The sequence below is a fragment of the Eptatretus burgeri genome, chromosome 14 (genome assembly GCF_056783735.1).
Source record: "Eptatretus burgeri isolate ZD-2024b chromosome 14, Ebu_testis_v1, whole genome shotgun sequence".
Classification (NCBI taxonomy): Eukaryota; Metazoa; Chordata; class Myxini; order Myxiniformes; family Myxinidae; genus Eptatretus; species Eptatretus burgeri.
The window spans coordinates 24441055-24457339 of NC_140974.1; the positions used below are offsets into that span (position 1 = coordinate 24441055).

General features: G+C 42.7%; 1 protein-coding gene across 9 annotated transcripts in view; it reads right to left on the reverse strand.

Moving 5' to 3' along the window:
- The window catches only part of RGL1 (ral guanine nucleotide dissociation stimulator like 1), a 143197-nt gene continuing 126912 nt past the window's right edge, over positions 1–16285 (reverse strand). For 8 of the 9 annotated variants that reach the window (XM_085854002.1, XM_085854004.1, XM_085854011.1 and 5 more), the window contains one exon: positions 10590–15531. In XM_085854002.1, the coding sequence (XP_085710128.1) occupies positions 15329–15531 (203 nt within the window). In that variant the 3' untranslated portion in view covers positions 10590–15328. Of the gene's footprint in view, positions 546–10589; positions 15532–16285 lie in introns of those variants that run through there. The other variant, XM_085854009.1, reaches the window with a different exon arrangement.

Consider the following 16285-nt stretch of genomic DNA (forward strand, 5'->3'; position numbering starts at 1 on the left):
CCCATTGTCTTCCGAGAAGTACTCAGGTCAGATATTAGGAATTTGGACAGAGTGCTTGTGATGACTCACCTGTTGTATGAAAATTTGTTGAAAAACCACAATGAAGAATTTCCATAGTATGCCATCAAAAAGTCTATAAATCTTTCCGGTTCCTAAAAACATTCCATGACGCATTGTTTGAGAGCAAGAACGAGCAGTATGCAATTGCCAAATCTAGCCGAACCACTGCCATGTCTTTCCTCCTGTCAAAGATGCCACACTATGACTGAGTGTTCGGTTTAAAAAAAATAATAATACAGAATCGAGGGGTGAATTAACGAGGATAGAAAAAAGCATGGTTTTGGATGGAGGTGATTGGAAATGGTGGTAAACAACTGTCTTGAAAACCTGGAGGGAAGAATGAGATTGAAGAGAATGTGGGAGTTGGTTCCACAGGTGGGGGTGGAAGAGGAACAAATGAGTGCAGGTGTGCAGTGATTCTGCATTTTGGGAGTTTCACTGGAAGGCGGTTGGTTGATGGTGGACCACATGCGTCCCGCAGAAACCTGGGGATGGACAAAGCGCAGAAAGAGCAGAGGGTGCAAGACCAGAAAAGAGATGGTCGAAGGATTAGACCCTGGCAATCCCTGTAGGCTGTAATCCTATCATCTGAACAGAACCATTGAAGCAACTGTCTAAAGCAGAGCAGTAGGAATCCCAATCAAAATCTTTCCTTTCAACACAACTGTTGGCCTGAACTGGCTGATGTCCTCATTTCTTTCTTTATCAAGACATATGTGGAATTGAATTTGTGAGGGAGACATTCTTGTGCTCTTATCCACCTACTCAGTTCACCTTACGTCCACATCACCTTTAACCCCTCCACAAATAGTTCCCGATACAACCACGTCTCTCAAACATTTTGTAAATAATGTCACTTAGTCCTTAGGGTGATCCAACCCACAACTTGTTCAAAAACGCCTCCACTTCAGAGAACTTTGACAACGCTAAAAGATACATTATTCCAAGAAGAAAAAAAAAAGGCTTCACAACCTTATAATTCACACAGAGTACGAATCCATAGATCTTGCTACAATGAGACTGATTGTTCAGCTGTTTGTTGCATTGGTGGAGCAGTACAAAGTACAAATTAAAGGAAGGTTGTGCTTTTCTTATTCTTTGAATAATGGTTGAGCTCAAGTACACAAATGTAATACAACATAATATTGTTATGTGGAAAGGATGGGTGGGCGGGGGGGGGAGGGAGTTCTATAGTTAGACTGTGGTAAGTGTAGTATGGTCAGTGTGTTTCACGGAGGTTAGATTGTCATATTACAGGGATCTGTTAGAGTTAAGTCATGACGCTGATGAGGCATCGTAGGTAATTTATAGACAGGGTGGACAAATTAATTACGTATGCGGAAATACCTCTTGTTTGTAGGCAGAGGAAGGTGCACTACCCATCGCAGAGGCACACGCGTCACATGTGCAACTCGGCCGACGACGAACTCTCTGGCCAGTGTGTGCCAGCTATGGCAGCACTGTGTGCTGTGATGCCAGAAGTGGCAATGGACATTTATTTTGATTGTGGCTGCCCCGTGGGTGGGACGGCACAGAGAACTTTAAAATATATATACAATGTCGAGGCTCGTATAAGATCTAACACAGAACTTATAACAAGGGGAGCAGCAGACAAGAGGGGTGAGAGAGGGAAGCACAAAACAGTGGGGAACAGACGTTGGGAAATCTGTGGAAGGGAGAGGGATGGGGTGGGGAACATGGGGTAAACAAGATGGACACTACAATGATTTTCAGGTCCTTATTACACTACACAGGGACTTTCAAGAAGGAAAGCAGAGAATTTGAAGGAGGTGGGTTTGGGGTGGATTAAGAAAAGATGGTGATGAACAACTGTTTTGAAGACCTGGAGGGAAGAGTCGGATTGAAGAGAGAGTTGGAGTTTGTTCCAAAGACAGGGAAAAAAAGAGGAATGAAAGAGTGAAGGTGAGCAGTGATTCTTTATTTTTGTAATCAGAAGGGGGTTTGCTGGCAGACCTTGAGCACCCTGTGGAAATATTGGGGGTGAGGGACAGATTGCAGACAGAGCGGTGGGGGGTGGGGGGGTCCAGGCTGGAGAGAAGACGGTAGAAGATAGAAAGACCACCGAACTGCCTGCAGCGAAAGAGTGAGACCCAAAGACAACCTCATCGCACGAGATACCAATGATCCTAAATGCCTTGGTATCCACTGTGTGAAACCGAGAAAGATGAGAGGTGGGTGCACCAGCCCAGAGGGGAGAGTTGTCTTCCATCAGGCTGCGGATGAAAGCTTTGTACGTGGTTAGGAGCTCAGGTAGGCCGAGGAAGGACTTTGCACGACAGAGGAGGCCAACTTGGAAATGTGGCTCTCCCAGGAAAGATCATGGCAGATTGTGAGACCCAGAAGCTTGAATGAAAGGACTTCAGGAGGATTGTTTACAAAGTTGGTGGGGGAGGGGGGGTGGGGGTTCCAGACAGTCCTTTCAGAGAGACATAGTAAGAGCATGAGATTTGTCAGGATTTAGACACGTTCTAAGTATTGGACCAGCTGGTGATTTTATCCAGATCTGCAGAAAGTGAAGAAGCTGCTGCTTGCCGATCTGATGGATGACAGTTCTGAGGGCAGAAGGGGGAGTCATCAACAAAGAGATAGAGGATTTTCAAGAGAGTCGAAGAGATCATTTATGAAAACTAGAAAAAGAGCCAAGAACACTGCCTTGAGGAACTCCAACCTGGACAGGAAGATGGGATGAGAGAATTCCATGAAGGGTCACACGTTGGCTGTGAACAAGAGAGGAAGTTTGCAAGCCATGAATGTAGATATCCTTGGATACCATAGGAAGAGAGTTTGGTGAGCAGGGCAGAGTGCCAGACCGTATTGAAAGCATGCGATATGTCGAGGAATATGGCTCTGATCTCATGTCTGGTGTTGAGGACGTCCATCCATTGTTGGGAAAGCATGAGCAGCAAGTCCAGGGCAGAGTAACCTGGTCTGAATCCAAATTGATGATCAGAAATCAGGCCATTGGAGAAGAGGAAGGATTTAACTCCGCCAGAAGGAAGAAGAGAACTCGAGTCCACGGCAGGAGAGAACCAAGAGCAGCTCGTGTGGAAGGAGGTCGAGCAAGTGGTCTAAGGAGGTATTTGTGAGGAGACATTCTCGTGGGTTTGTAGAAGTTTTGGGATAGTCCCAAGCTGGTATCACCCTGCCTTGGGAAAGGAGAAGACAGACAGACAGGAGAGCTCCACATGCTCAGAGTGCAAAGAAGCACTTGGAGGAGGAAGTGCTCATTGAGGAAAAGGACAAAGAGAACCACATGGCCTGGTTGAATGCCTATTCATCACCGGTACTGCTCATGGCTGTGTTACTTCGTCTTTGGACACCATCGTCACTGGCTCTCATTTCATTCCTGGTTTCTAAAGTGGACTGCATTGAGTCCTGCATCCACCCTGCGCATCGTAGACAAAGCATAATCCTGCTCTGCATTATTTTGTTGTTGTACCAGTGCGATCTGTCATGCTCAGTGGGATAGGTTTTGTGTTTTATATCTCCTTGTATACAAGTTTGCATATCCCCATTTACTTTGTTGTGTCTTTTGACTCGCTTGGTCTGTTCCATTTATTATAGCATCTTGTCGACCCTTTTCCCTGGTAAGATTTTATTTTTTTTCAAATAAATCCTTTAAAAGGTAAGAAAACGTGTTTCAGCCATCTGCTTTCCATGTGGGTTTGCCGTCGATTTTGGCCCATTTGGGTGACATTATGGAACAGTAAAGTGGAGTAATACTGAACGCAGCACCATAAGACCATTTGGACCATCCCTTAGGATGAAACGTCCCAGCTCTGAGGAATCCTGTATTCACAGGTACTCAGATGCAATAATAGAATGCAAGCCTGGTGTTGGCTTAGTGGTTAGGGTGGCGGCTTGGGATCCTAGGGTCCTGAGTTCAATCCCCGGCGGCCGCTGAATTAATACACCAGGGGGGTTGACTCAGCCTGTCATCCTTCCGAGGTCGGCGAAATGAGTACCAGTTCCAGTGTGTGTACTGGTAGAGGAGCACTGCATCAGCGACACAGTCACGCTTCAATAAATGATAGCTACCCCGGCAGCTAAGCTGCCATACGACCACCACCAATAATATAATGCATCATCATCATTATACTAAAATAAGACCATTTTCTGTGCGTGTATGCATGTACAGTGCCTTCAGAGTATTCACACCCCTTGACTTTTTGACATTTTGTTGTGTTACAGCCTGAATTTAAAAGTTTTGATTTTTTTTTTTTGTCACTAATCTACACAAAATACCCCATAACGACAAAGTGAAAACGTGTTTTTAGAATTTTTTTGAAAATGAAATACGGAAATATCGAACTTCCATAAGTATTCAGCCCTCTGAGTGAACCTCTGAGTCAAACTCTGAGTCAACTAAAGCTATATCAAAACACAATCAATACAAGAATAACAATACTTTGTAGAAGCGCCTTTGGCAGATATTACACCTTCGAATCTTCTTGGGTATGTCTGTATCGGCTTTGCACACCTGAATTTGGGGATTCTTCTGTGCAGATTTGCTCAAGCTCCGTCAAGTTGGATGGGGAGCGTCAGTGAACAGCAATTTTCAAGTCTTTCCACAGATTCTCAATGGGATTCAAGACTGGGCTTTGACTGGGCCACTCAAGGACTTTCGCCTTCCTATTCTGAAGCCATTCCAGTGTTTCTTTGGCTGTATGCTTGGGGTCATTGTCCTGTTGGAACGTAAATCTTCACCGCAGTCTAAGGTCTTTTGCACACTGAAGCAGGTTCGCCTCAAGGATTTGCCTGTATTTGGCTCCACTCATTGTTCCCTCTATCCTTACAAGTCTCCCAGCCCCTGCCACTGAAAAGCATCCCCATAGCATGATGCTGCCACCACCATGTTTCATGGTAGAGATGGTGTGAGATGTGTGATGAGCTGTGCCTGGTTTCTGCCAGATGAAGCACTTTGCATTCAGGCCAAGGAGTTCAATTTTCATCTCATCAGACCACAGAATCTTTTGCCTCATGTTCTCAGTCTTTCACGTGCCATTTTGCAAACTCCAGGTGTGCTGTCATCTACCTTTTTCTTAAGAGTGGCTTCCGTCTGGTCACTCTCCCATAAAACCTAAATTTGTGAAGTGCTGCAAAGACTGTTGTCCTTCCGGCAGGTTCTCCCATCTCAGCCAGGGGAACTCTGTAGTTCTGTCAGAGTGGTCATTGGGTTCTTGTTCACCTCCTTGGCCAAGATCCTTCTTGCCCAATTGCTCAGTTTGGTCAGTCGGCCAGCTCTAGGAAAAGTTTGAGTCGTTCCATATTCTTTCCATTTCCTAATGATGGAGGTCACTGTGCTCTTGGGAACTTTCAACACTCTATAAATTGTTTTATACCCTTCCCCAGACCCATGCTTCCTCACAATTCTATCTCAGAATTCTATGGACAGTTCCTTGGACTTCATGATGGAGTCTCTTCTCTGACAAGCACTGTCAACTGTGGGATCTTGAATAGAAAGGTATGTTTCTTTATAAATCATTTCCAATCGATTGAATTGGCCACAGGTGGACTCCAATCAAGTTGTAGAGATGCATCTGATGCATCTGAGCATCTGATTGGATGCATCTGAGCTCAATTTGGAACGTCATAGCAAAGGGGTTGAACACTTATTGACGCAAGACATTTCAGATTTTCATTTTCTATTAATTTGTAATATTTTCTAAAAACACGTTTTCACTTTATCGTTATGGGGTATTTTGTGTAGATCGGTGACAAAAAAATAAAAATTTAATCCATTTTAAAATTAGGCTGCAACACAACAACATGTGAAAAAGTCAAGGTGTGTGAATACTTTCTGAAGGTACTGTATGTATGGACAGTATACAGTGGCCTGCAAAAACATTCACCCTCCCCCTCCAAAGTTTTCACATTTTGATGCTACCTGAGCTTATTTCATGATGCTTTCAAATTGAACAACATATAGTCTTCACAAACTACTCCAAAGTGATAAAGCTAAAAAAAAATACAGATAAAATGTGAATAAGTTTGATTAACAGAGAAAATCAGATGATTCTCAGTTGCATAAGTATTCAAACCCTTTCCATAATTAACCCAAAATCACTTTAGGAACAAATTATTTGTTTGAAAGGTTATACCATAAGTGTAATTGGTTTCTCCTGTATGTAATCAGTGGTTTAATTTAAAAACTCAAGCTCACCACTTATCTAAGGAGTTTTGAGGTGTAACTCACTTGGTCAACCAACAAGGCAAACATGAAAACAAAGGAGCTTTCCAAAGAAGTCATACATTAAGTGGTGGAGAAGCACTGTTCAGGAGGGGATTATAAGACGATTTTAAAGTCACCCATTATCCATTTGAGTACGGTGAAATCCATCATAAAGAAGTGGAAGATGTATCATACCACACAGACTCTACCCATATCAAGTCACCCATCCCAACTCAGCAGAAAACTGGTTCGGGATTTCACTGTAAATCCAACAATGACTGAAAGATCTGCAAGGTTCTATGTCCGATATTAGGGTCATTGTTCATCAATCAACAATATCCCATTCCCTTCACAAAGCTGACCGCTATGGACAGTTGACAAGAAAGAAGCCATTACTGAAAAAAAAAGTCATCTAAAGGCTCGTATGGAGTTTGCGAAAAAGCATCTTGATGATACTGCAGGCATGTGGAGAAACGTTTTGTGTTCAGACGAGACAAAGATTGAACTTTTTGATATAAATTCAAAGCGTTAGGTCTGGCACAACCACAACACACAATCCACACTGCACGTTTCATCTCATCTCCCTGTCAAGGCTGGAGTGCCCCAAGGCAGTGTTCTGGGCCCAGTCCCATTCCTGATCTTAATCAATGATCTCTGACGTTGGAAAATTCTCTATCTATTTCCTGATGACTCCACCATGCCATGACATCCCTCATCCTTCAGATCGGCACATTTCAGCCTCTTCCCTCTCCTCAGGCCTTGAAAAAAAAATCACAATCACAACACCCCCCCCCCTTTCTCCCCACTCCCAGATTTCTGCAGGGCTCACATGATCCCCCATCCAACCCTCTTCTGGTGAAACTACCAAAATCCAGGATCACTTTCCACTCGTTTGTTCCTCGTTTTTTCACACCTGTGGAATCACATTCCACATCCTCTTCAATTTCATTCTTCCCTTCAGGTGTTCAAGACAGCTGTTCACCACCATCTCAGATCATCCCCAATCCAAAACCATGGTCTTTTCTTCCATCGTTAACCCCACCCAAATCCCTCCTAATTTTCCAGTTTTTCTTCCTTGGAGCTTCCTTCTCCATGCATGCATGTTTTGCGTCCTGCTTTTGTCTGTTACATACTGATCCATTCAGTGTGCTAGCTCTTCCACGGGCCTCGACGATACATATAAAGAAAAATAGGGGGAATTTGGTAGCTGCCGGATAAGATAACCAGGGAACCACTGGTAGGCATGGATGACCCACAAAATGTGTAACGGAGAAGAAAGTCAACACCTGTGGATTTTTTTTTCATGGCGTGAATAATCTTTGGGACATCACGGGTGATGAAGGTTGTGGCCAAGTTTCATCGAAATTGTGTGTGTGGTTTTGGAGAAGAAAGCAAATACCTATTTTGGGGGACAACACCCAAATTAGCCCCCTTGGGGCCCGACTGTTTTTTAATGCCGTGACCAAACTTTGGCGCATACTGGGTGATTAAGGCTGTGGTGAAGTTTCATCGAAATCGTGTGTGTAGTTTCAGAGAAGAAGTTGGAAGTGTTTGTGGATGGACGGACTATGTGCGATCCCATAAACTCCTCCCCGGAACTATGTTCCAGGTGAGCTTTATAAAGCATGAACATCATTGGAATAACCAAAGCTTGATCACAGTACGAAACGTGTGATAATTATTATCGAATTAAAAATGCCTGGGCTAATCTCCAACAAATTTTGCATATGTTCTTGGGGGTACCCAATGTCAGGTCATGGGCACAAAATAATCCCCCCCCCCACCATCCCCTCCCCCCGGCGAGAATGGGGAGACGACCGGTTTCACCACCGGACCCTGCTGAATGGAGTGGGTATGGACACCCATTTTTAGCTTCCCGAAGGAGAGGGTGTTAATATTACTAAAAGGAGATGTGTACATCCTTCAAGAACTTCTCACTAGAAAATATAACCGGATCTCACAAAAATTATTTTGTTGTACAACTGAGCTTCTTGCTCACATTCCCAGAGGGTTGATTGTATTTACGAGTCATATAAATACAACATAATATCAGAGAGAGAGAATAAACTGAGAAATAAATTTGAGAAAGTGGTCATGAAGTTAAAGGGAGGATAAGGGGGTTGGATAGTGTTGCCTAAATGGTTAGGGTGATGGGCTTGGGATCCAAGGATCCTGAGTTCAAATCTCATTCGTCTATTGAATTAATACCAGGTGGGGTTGACTGCCTGTCATCCTTCCGAGGTCGGCAAAATGAGTGCCAGCATGCTGGTATACAGTGTCGGAGTGGCGACCCCTCCAGGATTGTGCCCAATAGCGAAGGAGACTGCTTAAGCAGCACCAACGCTCTGCACAAAGTATGGTCCCAATGGATGTATGGATGGATGGATAGAGAGAAGAAAATGGGAGGAAGAGGGCCATATGTGGGAAAGAGAGAGTATTCTGTTTTTGCATACATAGTATATCGATGGCTCCTTATAGTACACTTGGAAACAAGTCTAAGAAACTCCAGGTGAAACTGGAAATGTGACTTGAGAATGCGAGTCAGTGAGGTTATTTATGAGACTTGATAAAAAGACAAGTGACGGAAGGTGTCGGTGGAGAAGACAAACTATGGATTTTCCCAACCAGGAGTTTCTGAAAGGGAGGTTCACTGACGTGGGAAACAAGGTGAGGAAAGTTTTTGGCATTACGCTTAGTTGGAGCAAACAAACCGAGAGGTTATTTCTACCTGAGGCAGTTTATATTCCACAAAGTTCTGTGATTCAGGGAAAGCTCCTTTGGTGTTTACATCACCTATTCCAGGACAGTGTTTATTGCTACAGAAACTACATGGAGAAGCAGAAATAACCACATTCTTTGAAACAAGGTGGATAGGTTGTATGTGTGACAAGGATGAATCAATTATATTTTGGTGAAGATCCGGTTTGGGATCTGGCCTAAGTGGGAAATAAAACGTAAATTGTTCAACCTGGTGGAGGTATGCGCTCTACTGAGTGCCGTCCTAGTTCTACTTGGAATTAAAATAAAAGAAAAAAATTATGCAGCTTTCAAAACTGATGATCATCATCATGTTGTGCCTTTTTTAACCGAAGGTAGGCTAACACAACCTACTATATTGACATGATGATTGTGGGGGGACAGTAGTTGTAGCAAGTCCCAAGAACCACCACAATAAGTCAGAGCAGGTGTTTGTAATTTGTTCAGGGTGCTGGTGATAACTCACCTAATCTTGAGGAAATGCATGGTGGGATGTTTAGCATCCAACAAGTAATAACCCGTAATGAAATTCCCTGCCTACAAAAGCACCAATGTGACAGTTATGTGTCGGGAATCGAACCCAGACGAAACCACGCAAAAGTAAGTGCACTACCTCTGCACCATCCTATCAGACTGACAAATGATTCAAAAATCAAAAACAAAATTACCTGCCTTGTCTGGCCTACAGGAGGCACGAGTCCACACTTTGTGGTTTCCTTTTATAATGCTCTCAGAAAAACTTGGGGCAGACACCAAAACTGTCTCAAACAAAAGGGTCACCATCCATATCCCACAAGTAAAAAAATAAACATAATCAGCATCCATCCATTGCAGACCATACTCGATGCAGAGCGTTGGTGCTGCTTAGGCAGTCTCCTTGGCTGGTGGGCACAACCCTGGACGGCTCGCCACTCCGACACAGGATACCAGCAAGCTGGCACTCATTTTTGCTGACCTCGGAAGGATGACAGGCAGAGTCAACCCCACCTGGTATTAATTCAACAGCCGAGTGGGATAATCAGCATCAAGCCACCACCTATTCGTCTACACATCGTGAAGATGTCAAAATGCCTCTCGCAGTTCCTGAATCGTTTCACCATCAGTCGATGAACGATAGATCATGGAGCCGCAACACAGCACAACTTTCCCCTAAACCTGTCAAACGTATCGTTTCAAGCTCTTCAGTTCAATTCACTCACCGTCTCATATTCGTCCTCGTTTTTAAGCATCTCTTCCGAGTGGTTTTGTATCCCACAATCGCCGTGATCGAGTCGAGTGCCAGAAAACCAAGTGCGTGCCATTGTGTCGCGCCGGCGTTCGTCCAATCATCTTGTTTACATTTTAATTGTGGTTGCAAGCTCTATGGCAAGCAATTTCATCGCCAGGCAAAATTAAATTAGAAATCCAATTCCGGAATCGGTGCGGCATTTAAAAGCGGACAAGCAAAGCAAGCGCACGGCACCCTTCTGTCATTGCTGATTATTGGCAAGACGAACAAACCTGCTCAAAATCAGCTGTCAGTGCATACTCCCAGGATTAGCTTCATTACACACAAAGGACATCATATCGAAGCAATATATTAATGCCCAAAACAAGTATTTATTGCATTGGTGTAAAAATGAGCCATTTCTCGTCCTTACGGTTAATGCATGTGCACTCGACAAGTCTACTGGTGGACTGAAGGCTTTACATCAATTGAACTAAAGCTATATCAAAACACAATCAATGCAAGGATAAGAATATCAACAATAAATAATACGTATACGGTTCCCGGACATATTCAAAATACTATTTAACATATGAATAACTAATAATGGCATCTTTTGCACATCCACAAAAACAGCTTCCTGAATCTGAAACCACGTGTCAGACAAAACTGTCATCCTGCACGTGGTTTCAAATTAGTGGTAATAGGTGGAGCTGCCTGCCAGTTGATATACACCATTTCTGGCACAGTAGTAAAGGTACTGGGATCATGGGTGAGTCGCGACACCGCGAGGATGCGCTCACATGGCTGGTGACATCTGGAGTCTGCACAGTACCCAACTTTAGTGATCTGCACCTGTTTTACCTGCTAACTGCTCAGCTTTCCAAGATATTACAAAACTTAGGTTTCATTCTAAAATTCAGTCCCATGCTTTGTGATCGCAGACAAAATAATGAGAAAAACGGATACAGTAAACCGCTCTCATCAATAGCCCAATTAGCTTTATCCTGATGATTTAAACACTTTAAAAGGCACAGAGAGCTGACAAAGTGAGAAGCACCACAATACAATGGCATTTGTAGTGTCCCCCCCCACCCCCATTCTCCATCACGACCCTCCCCCGCCCCCATAACTCGTGGCCCAAAATTGTGACATTTGGCCTCAAGTTGAAATTTCCAAGTAGTAAGATCACTTAAAAGTCAGCAAATAGAAAATACATCAGCAATGTATAAATAAGGAATACCTCTACCTTTATGACAAGAAGTTTGGAACTACCCTAATAAAAAAAACTAATATATTTTTGGCACCCTACAGGTGAAGTGTAATTACATAGAAACACAGGATAAACAGCAAGGGCACTTGGTAGAGAGCATACCCCCACCAGACTGAAGTTTACGTTTTGTATCCCATTGAAAGGCCGGATCTAGATCTGCTGACCTGACTGGTGCAATGCATCTATTACTAATACACTGGTACTCATTTCGCCGACCTTGGAAAGATGGCAGGCTGAGTCAACCCCACCTGGTGTTATTTCCATGGCTTACAGGAGCTCAAACTCAGGACACTAATATCCCAAGCCAGCCAACCTGACCACCAAGCCAACACCAGGCTTTGTTCTTGTCACCTAACCAACTCATCCACCAAATTTCCTCCAAACCTGTCTATAACGTTTTGAGATATCATGCAATATATATCGTTTTTCACCCTACTTCTCAATGGTTTTATTTATTCGTATGCAGCTTGTGGCTGCTTGACTGCATCATTTTCTGGTTGTGCCTCTGATGCAATACCCTGTTACCAGCGAGCTGGTACTCATTTTGCCAACCTCGGAAGGATGACGGGTTGATTTGACCGATCTGGTGTTAATTCAAAGGCCAGATAGAGGCTTTGACTCAAGACCCGAGAATCTTAAGTCAGCCACCTTGACCGTTAAGCCAACCCCAGGCTTCTCAATGGTGAAGAATCACTTAAAAAAATTATTGCATTCGGATCTTCACCAAAATCTAATCAATTCATCTTTGTCACACATCCAACCTGCACACAAAATTTCATCCGAATCCGTCGACAACGTTTTGAGATATACTGCACACAAACAAAGAAACAAACAAAACAGGCAGACACAGAGGAAAACATAACCTCCGTACACCTTCGGTGGGTGAAGGTAATGAGTGAGAAATGTGAAGGAAATAAGATCGAGTAGATCAAAGGAATTGAGAATCTTGTATCCTAGAAACGCAATTGTTGCACAATTCAGGTGCTTCCTTCACATGTTAAAAAAAAAAAAAACTTAATACGAAAAAGGCTAATTAAAAAAAAAAAGGGACAATAGCTCACTTGTTAGTGAGGAATACAAATTTTTTAAAGTTTGGCCTGAGTGATAGACACCTTCATAACTACCTCTGAAAGTGGCACTCATGGGGACTCAAAGCCTCCTCGCTTCCTGCACCTTCTTACTTTCTCTCTTTGTATTAACCATCTCCACGACGATCACTTCCCCTGCCATCTACAGGCTCTTTCCTGGTAATGTCATCACCTAGATTATTGGATAGAGAAGAAAATGATGTTTTGCACCACGTTTCACAGTTAAGTTGGGTCGTGAGACGCTTCCTGTGGCACAAGTACACACGGCTAAACCAAAGGCTCTGTGTATCAGCTTGCGACCAATCATGTCCATCTAAAAAATTTACAACTTGGCACAAAATGGACATGAAATGCCAACTCGGATGCACCGGCCATCTCAGCATTTTTGGAATAATTATTGGTCACATGTTCCTTATCCTGCAGGCACAAATTTGCAACACCGGTCCAACCTAGGGCAAATCTTTGAAAAGTCCTTCCCCATCATCATCTCCATGTAATAAGGCTCACTGCTTTTGAGCACACTAGGGAAGATACTACAAACCAACTACGAACATTCAAATTACACAGAAACACGAAAAGTACGCAACACATGAGCAAACATGCATGCAGACACGTATTGTGCCCATCAACCTAATTGTGATAGACGCGCGTTTTTTGTTCATTTTTTAAAATGGCCAACATAACCAATATGTCAACCATGGAAACTAAAAAAAAGAAACACTAAGAAGAAAAAAAATAATCAGACAGATGACAAATACAGCAAATTCTCCTGAAAACGAATGCTCTGAGATGAATTTTCACAAAGTAGTTGCAGAAACGAAAGAGTATCCAAAAAATTATTAACAATAAATATGTTGTTTTCATCTTTGTTCTCATCTCATCAAAATTTGTCTCAAAATATTCGTATTAAAGTCGGTCTCCAAATATGTCCTTATGACATCATCGTGGCTCAACGAGACGCAAAACTACGTAAAAACTAGAATGGCCCTCGGTAGAGCGCATACCTCCGCCAGGCCTGAACAGTTTACCTTTTGTATCCCACTGATAGGAGCGATCTGGATTCGGACCTTAAACATAATCAAATCGGCTTGTTCTCGTCACCTACGCAACTCATCCACCAAGTTTCGTCCAAATCCATCCATAACTTTTTGAGATATTGTGCTTTATATCTGTTTTAGCCCCATTACTCAATGCTGAAAAATCACTTTTAAAATTCTTGAATCCGGATTTGGATCTTCACCAAAATGGAATCAATTCGTCCTTTTCACACACTCAACCTGCCCACAAAGTTTTGTCCGAATCCGTCCAAAACTTCTTGAGATATTGTGCTACATATTGTTTTTGGCCTGATTTCTCAATGGTGAAGAATCACTTTAAAAATTCCAGTGGCCGTATCCATATCAAGATCTTCACTAAAATCTAATTAATTCATCATTGTCACACCCAACCTGCCCACCAAATTTCATCTGAATCCGTCCACAGCTTTTTGAAATATCCGCATCACAAACAGACAGGCAGGCAGACAGGGGTGAAAACATAACCTCTGTCCACCCTTGGTGGGCGGAGGTACCTAGAACGGTACTCGGTTAAGCGCATACTTCCGCCGGGCTGAACAGTTTACCTTTTGTATCCCACTGATAGGCCAGGTCTGCTCCCGGACCTGAACCAAAATCTAATCAGCTAGTTCTCACCAACCCAACTCATCCACCGAGTTTTGTCATAACCCATACACAAATGTTGGATATATCAAAATATCGTACAATATATCGTTTTTGGCCCCATCTCTCAATGGTAAAGAATCAGTTTTAAAAAAGTGTAGCATCCGGATCTGGATGTTCACTAAAATCGAATCAATTAGTCCTTGGCGCACACCCAACATTTGTCTGAATCCGTACATAACTTTTTGAGACATCATCCTCACAGAGAGACAGGCAGGCAGACAGGGGTGAAAACCTCTGTTCACCTTCGGGGACGAAAGTAAAAACACAACAGGCAAAAATTTCTTATCATGGCATTGTTGTTGAGCCATTGTGATGTCATGTGGTGCGACAATGGGTGGACAAAAATTCAAACAACTAAGGCATTAATTTGGATTAATCAGATAAAAACCAAAATGACGAAAAAAAAATTAAAATAAATAACAATACAAGTGTAAATCTTACATTTTCCAAAATTTGTGACAAATTCATTTCAAAGTTCGAAACCTGGTACTTCTGCCAAAAGTTATTTAAAACCATTTTGAATGAGTACGAGAGTGCCACAAAAGAAGGTGTGACAGCAAATCAAAGTAACTGGCTGATTGTACCGCAGCACAATGGGATTCACCGTTCTTGCAGGTTCACCAATTTAAAACAAAAGGCTAACCAGTCTTTTGTTGGAGCAGCATTACTCCACGGACATTGAAAATGTGCCCAAAAGGTACTGCAAGATCAGCAAAATGCAAAAGAAACAGAAGTGTAAAAAAAATATAAGCTTTTTTTTTGCTCCAGAGAATCAACGACGATCAAGTGTCAAAACGTTTCACAATCACAGCAAAGTGCCTTTGTGTAAGAACTCCATGAGACATTTGGTCACTGTTCACTACAAGTCGATGAGTCTGGGTCTGGAGCCAAATATTTGTGCCTCAGAGTTTAAAAAATAAAAAAAACTTGAGGTTCCAGGTAAAAATCCAACCGCTCTCTTTTTGGCTCACAAACCCAAACATGCCCATTGGTCATCTACAAGTCAAAGGCCTTGCCAATGCATGGACATCACATCGTCAGCTTGGTGAGGCGCTCCACTAGGCGGCTAGGGGAGCGCGCCCGCGGGAATGTGGCGCTTTGATAATCATGGCCCTTATCAAAGGTCCAAGATGGCTTGGTTGTAGAGGAGCTGTGTCTGCGAAGGACAAAGTCGTACGCGGCTGAGGACACCATGGCATAGTAAACGTAGGCACCCTTTGGGATTTCAAACTCTGCATGCAACGCAGAGTTGGAAAAGAAGAAGAAGCAAAAGAGAATGATAATGTGACAAAAAAGAAAAGATTGAAAAACAATTTCTTCAATCTTCAAAATAATCTTTTGCCAAAGCCAAGAGTCATGTGATTGTTGCACGTCCTTGCTTTTACTGGTTGCATCAGTTGAGAATAGCAAGTGAGTTTGGGTCCAATGGTGGATTAATGTCGAGGACAATAGACCAGTGTGTCGGATATTGCGGGTTGAGAGCCACGTTGAAGGCAACAGTACTAAGGAGTAAGGAGTGTGATTCTATTCTCAAGAGAACTACCATGTAGCTATTGGATGGTCAATAAAAACTCAAATGGCTCTTATGATATCTTCAATAATTTTTAACATACACACTGTGGTTGAATTTTAGAGACAGTGCAACTTTGGATGGGCATTAAAATGCGATCTATGAAACCAAAATTCCTCCAAACCAAAAGGAAAGAAAAATGCTGCAAAGACTATCGGTGATTATGCCACTCCATTCCACTGCAATCCCTTCCAGGTTGAATAAAACAAAAGCAATATACGGTAGCAACATCGATGGGATGATTCTTAATAGATTTCTATTAATTATTTTATTAGTTTAATTTAATCGAATTTCTTCAGTTAATTCTATTTTCTTTTTAATTCAATAAAATCATTTTAATAATTTGAACAGTAACACAGATGCAAATGGCTTGACCTTCCTTGCCATTCCCAATTTTGGCCTAAAGGTTTTATTGT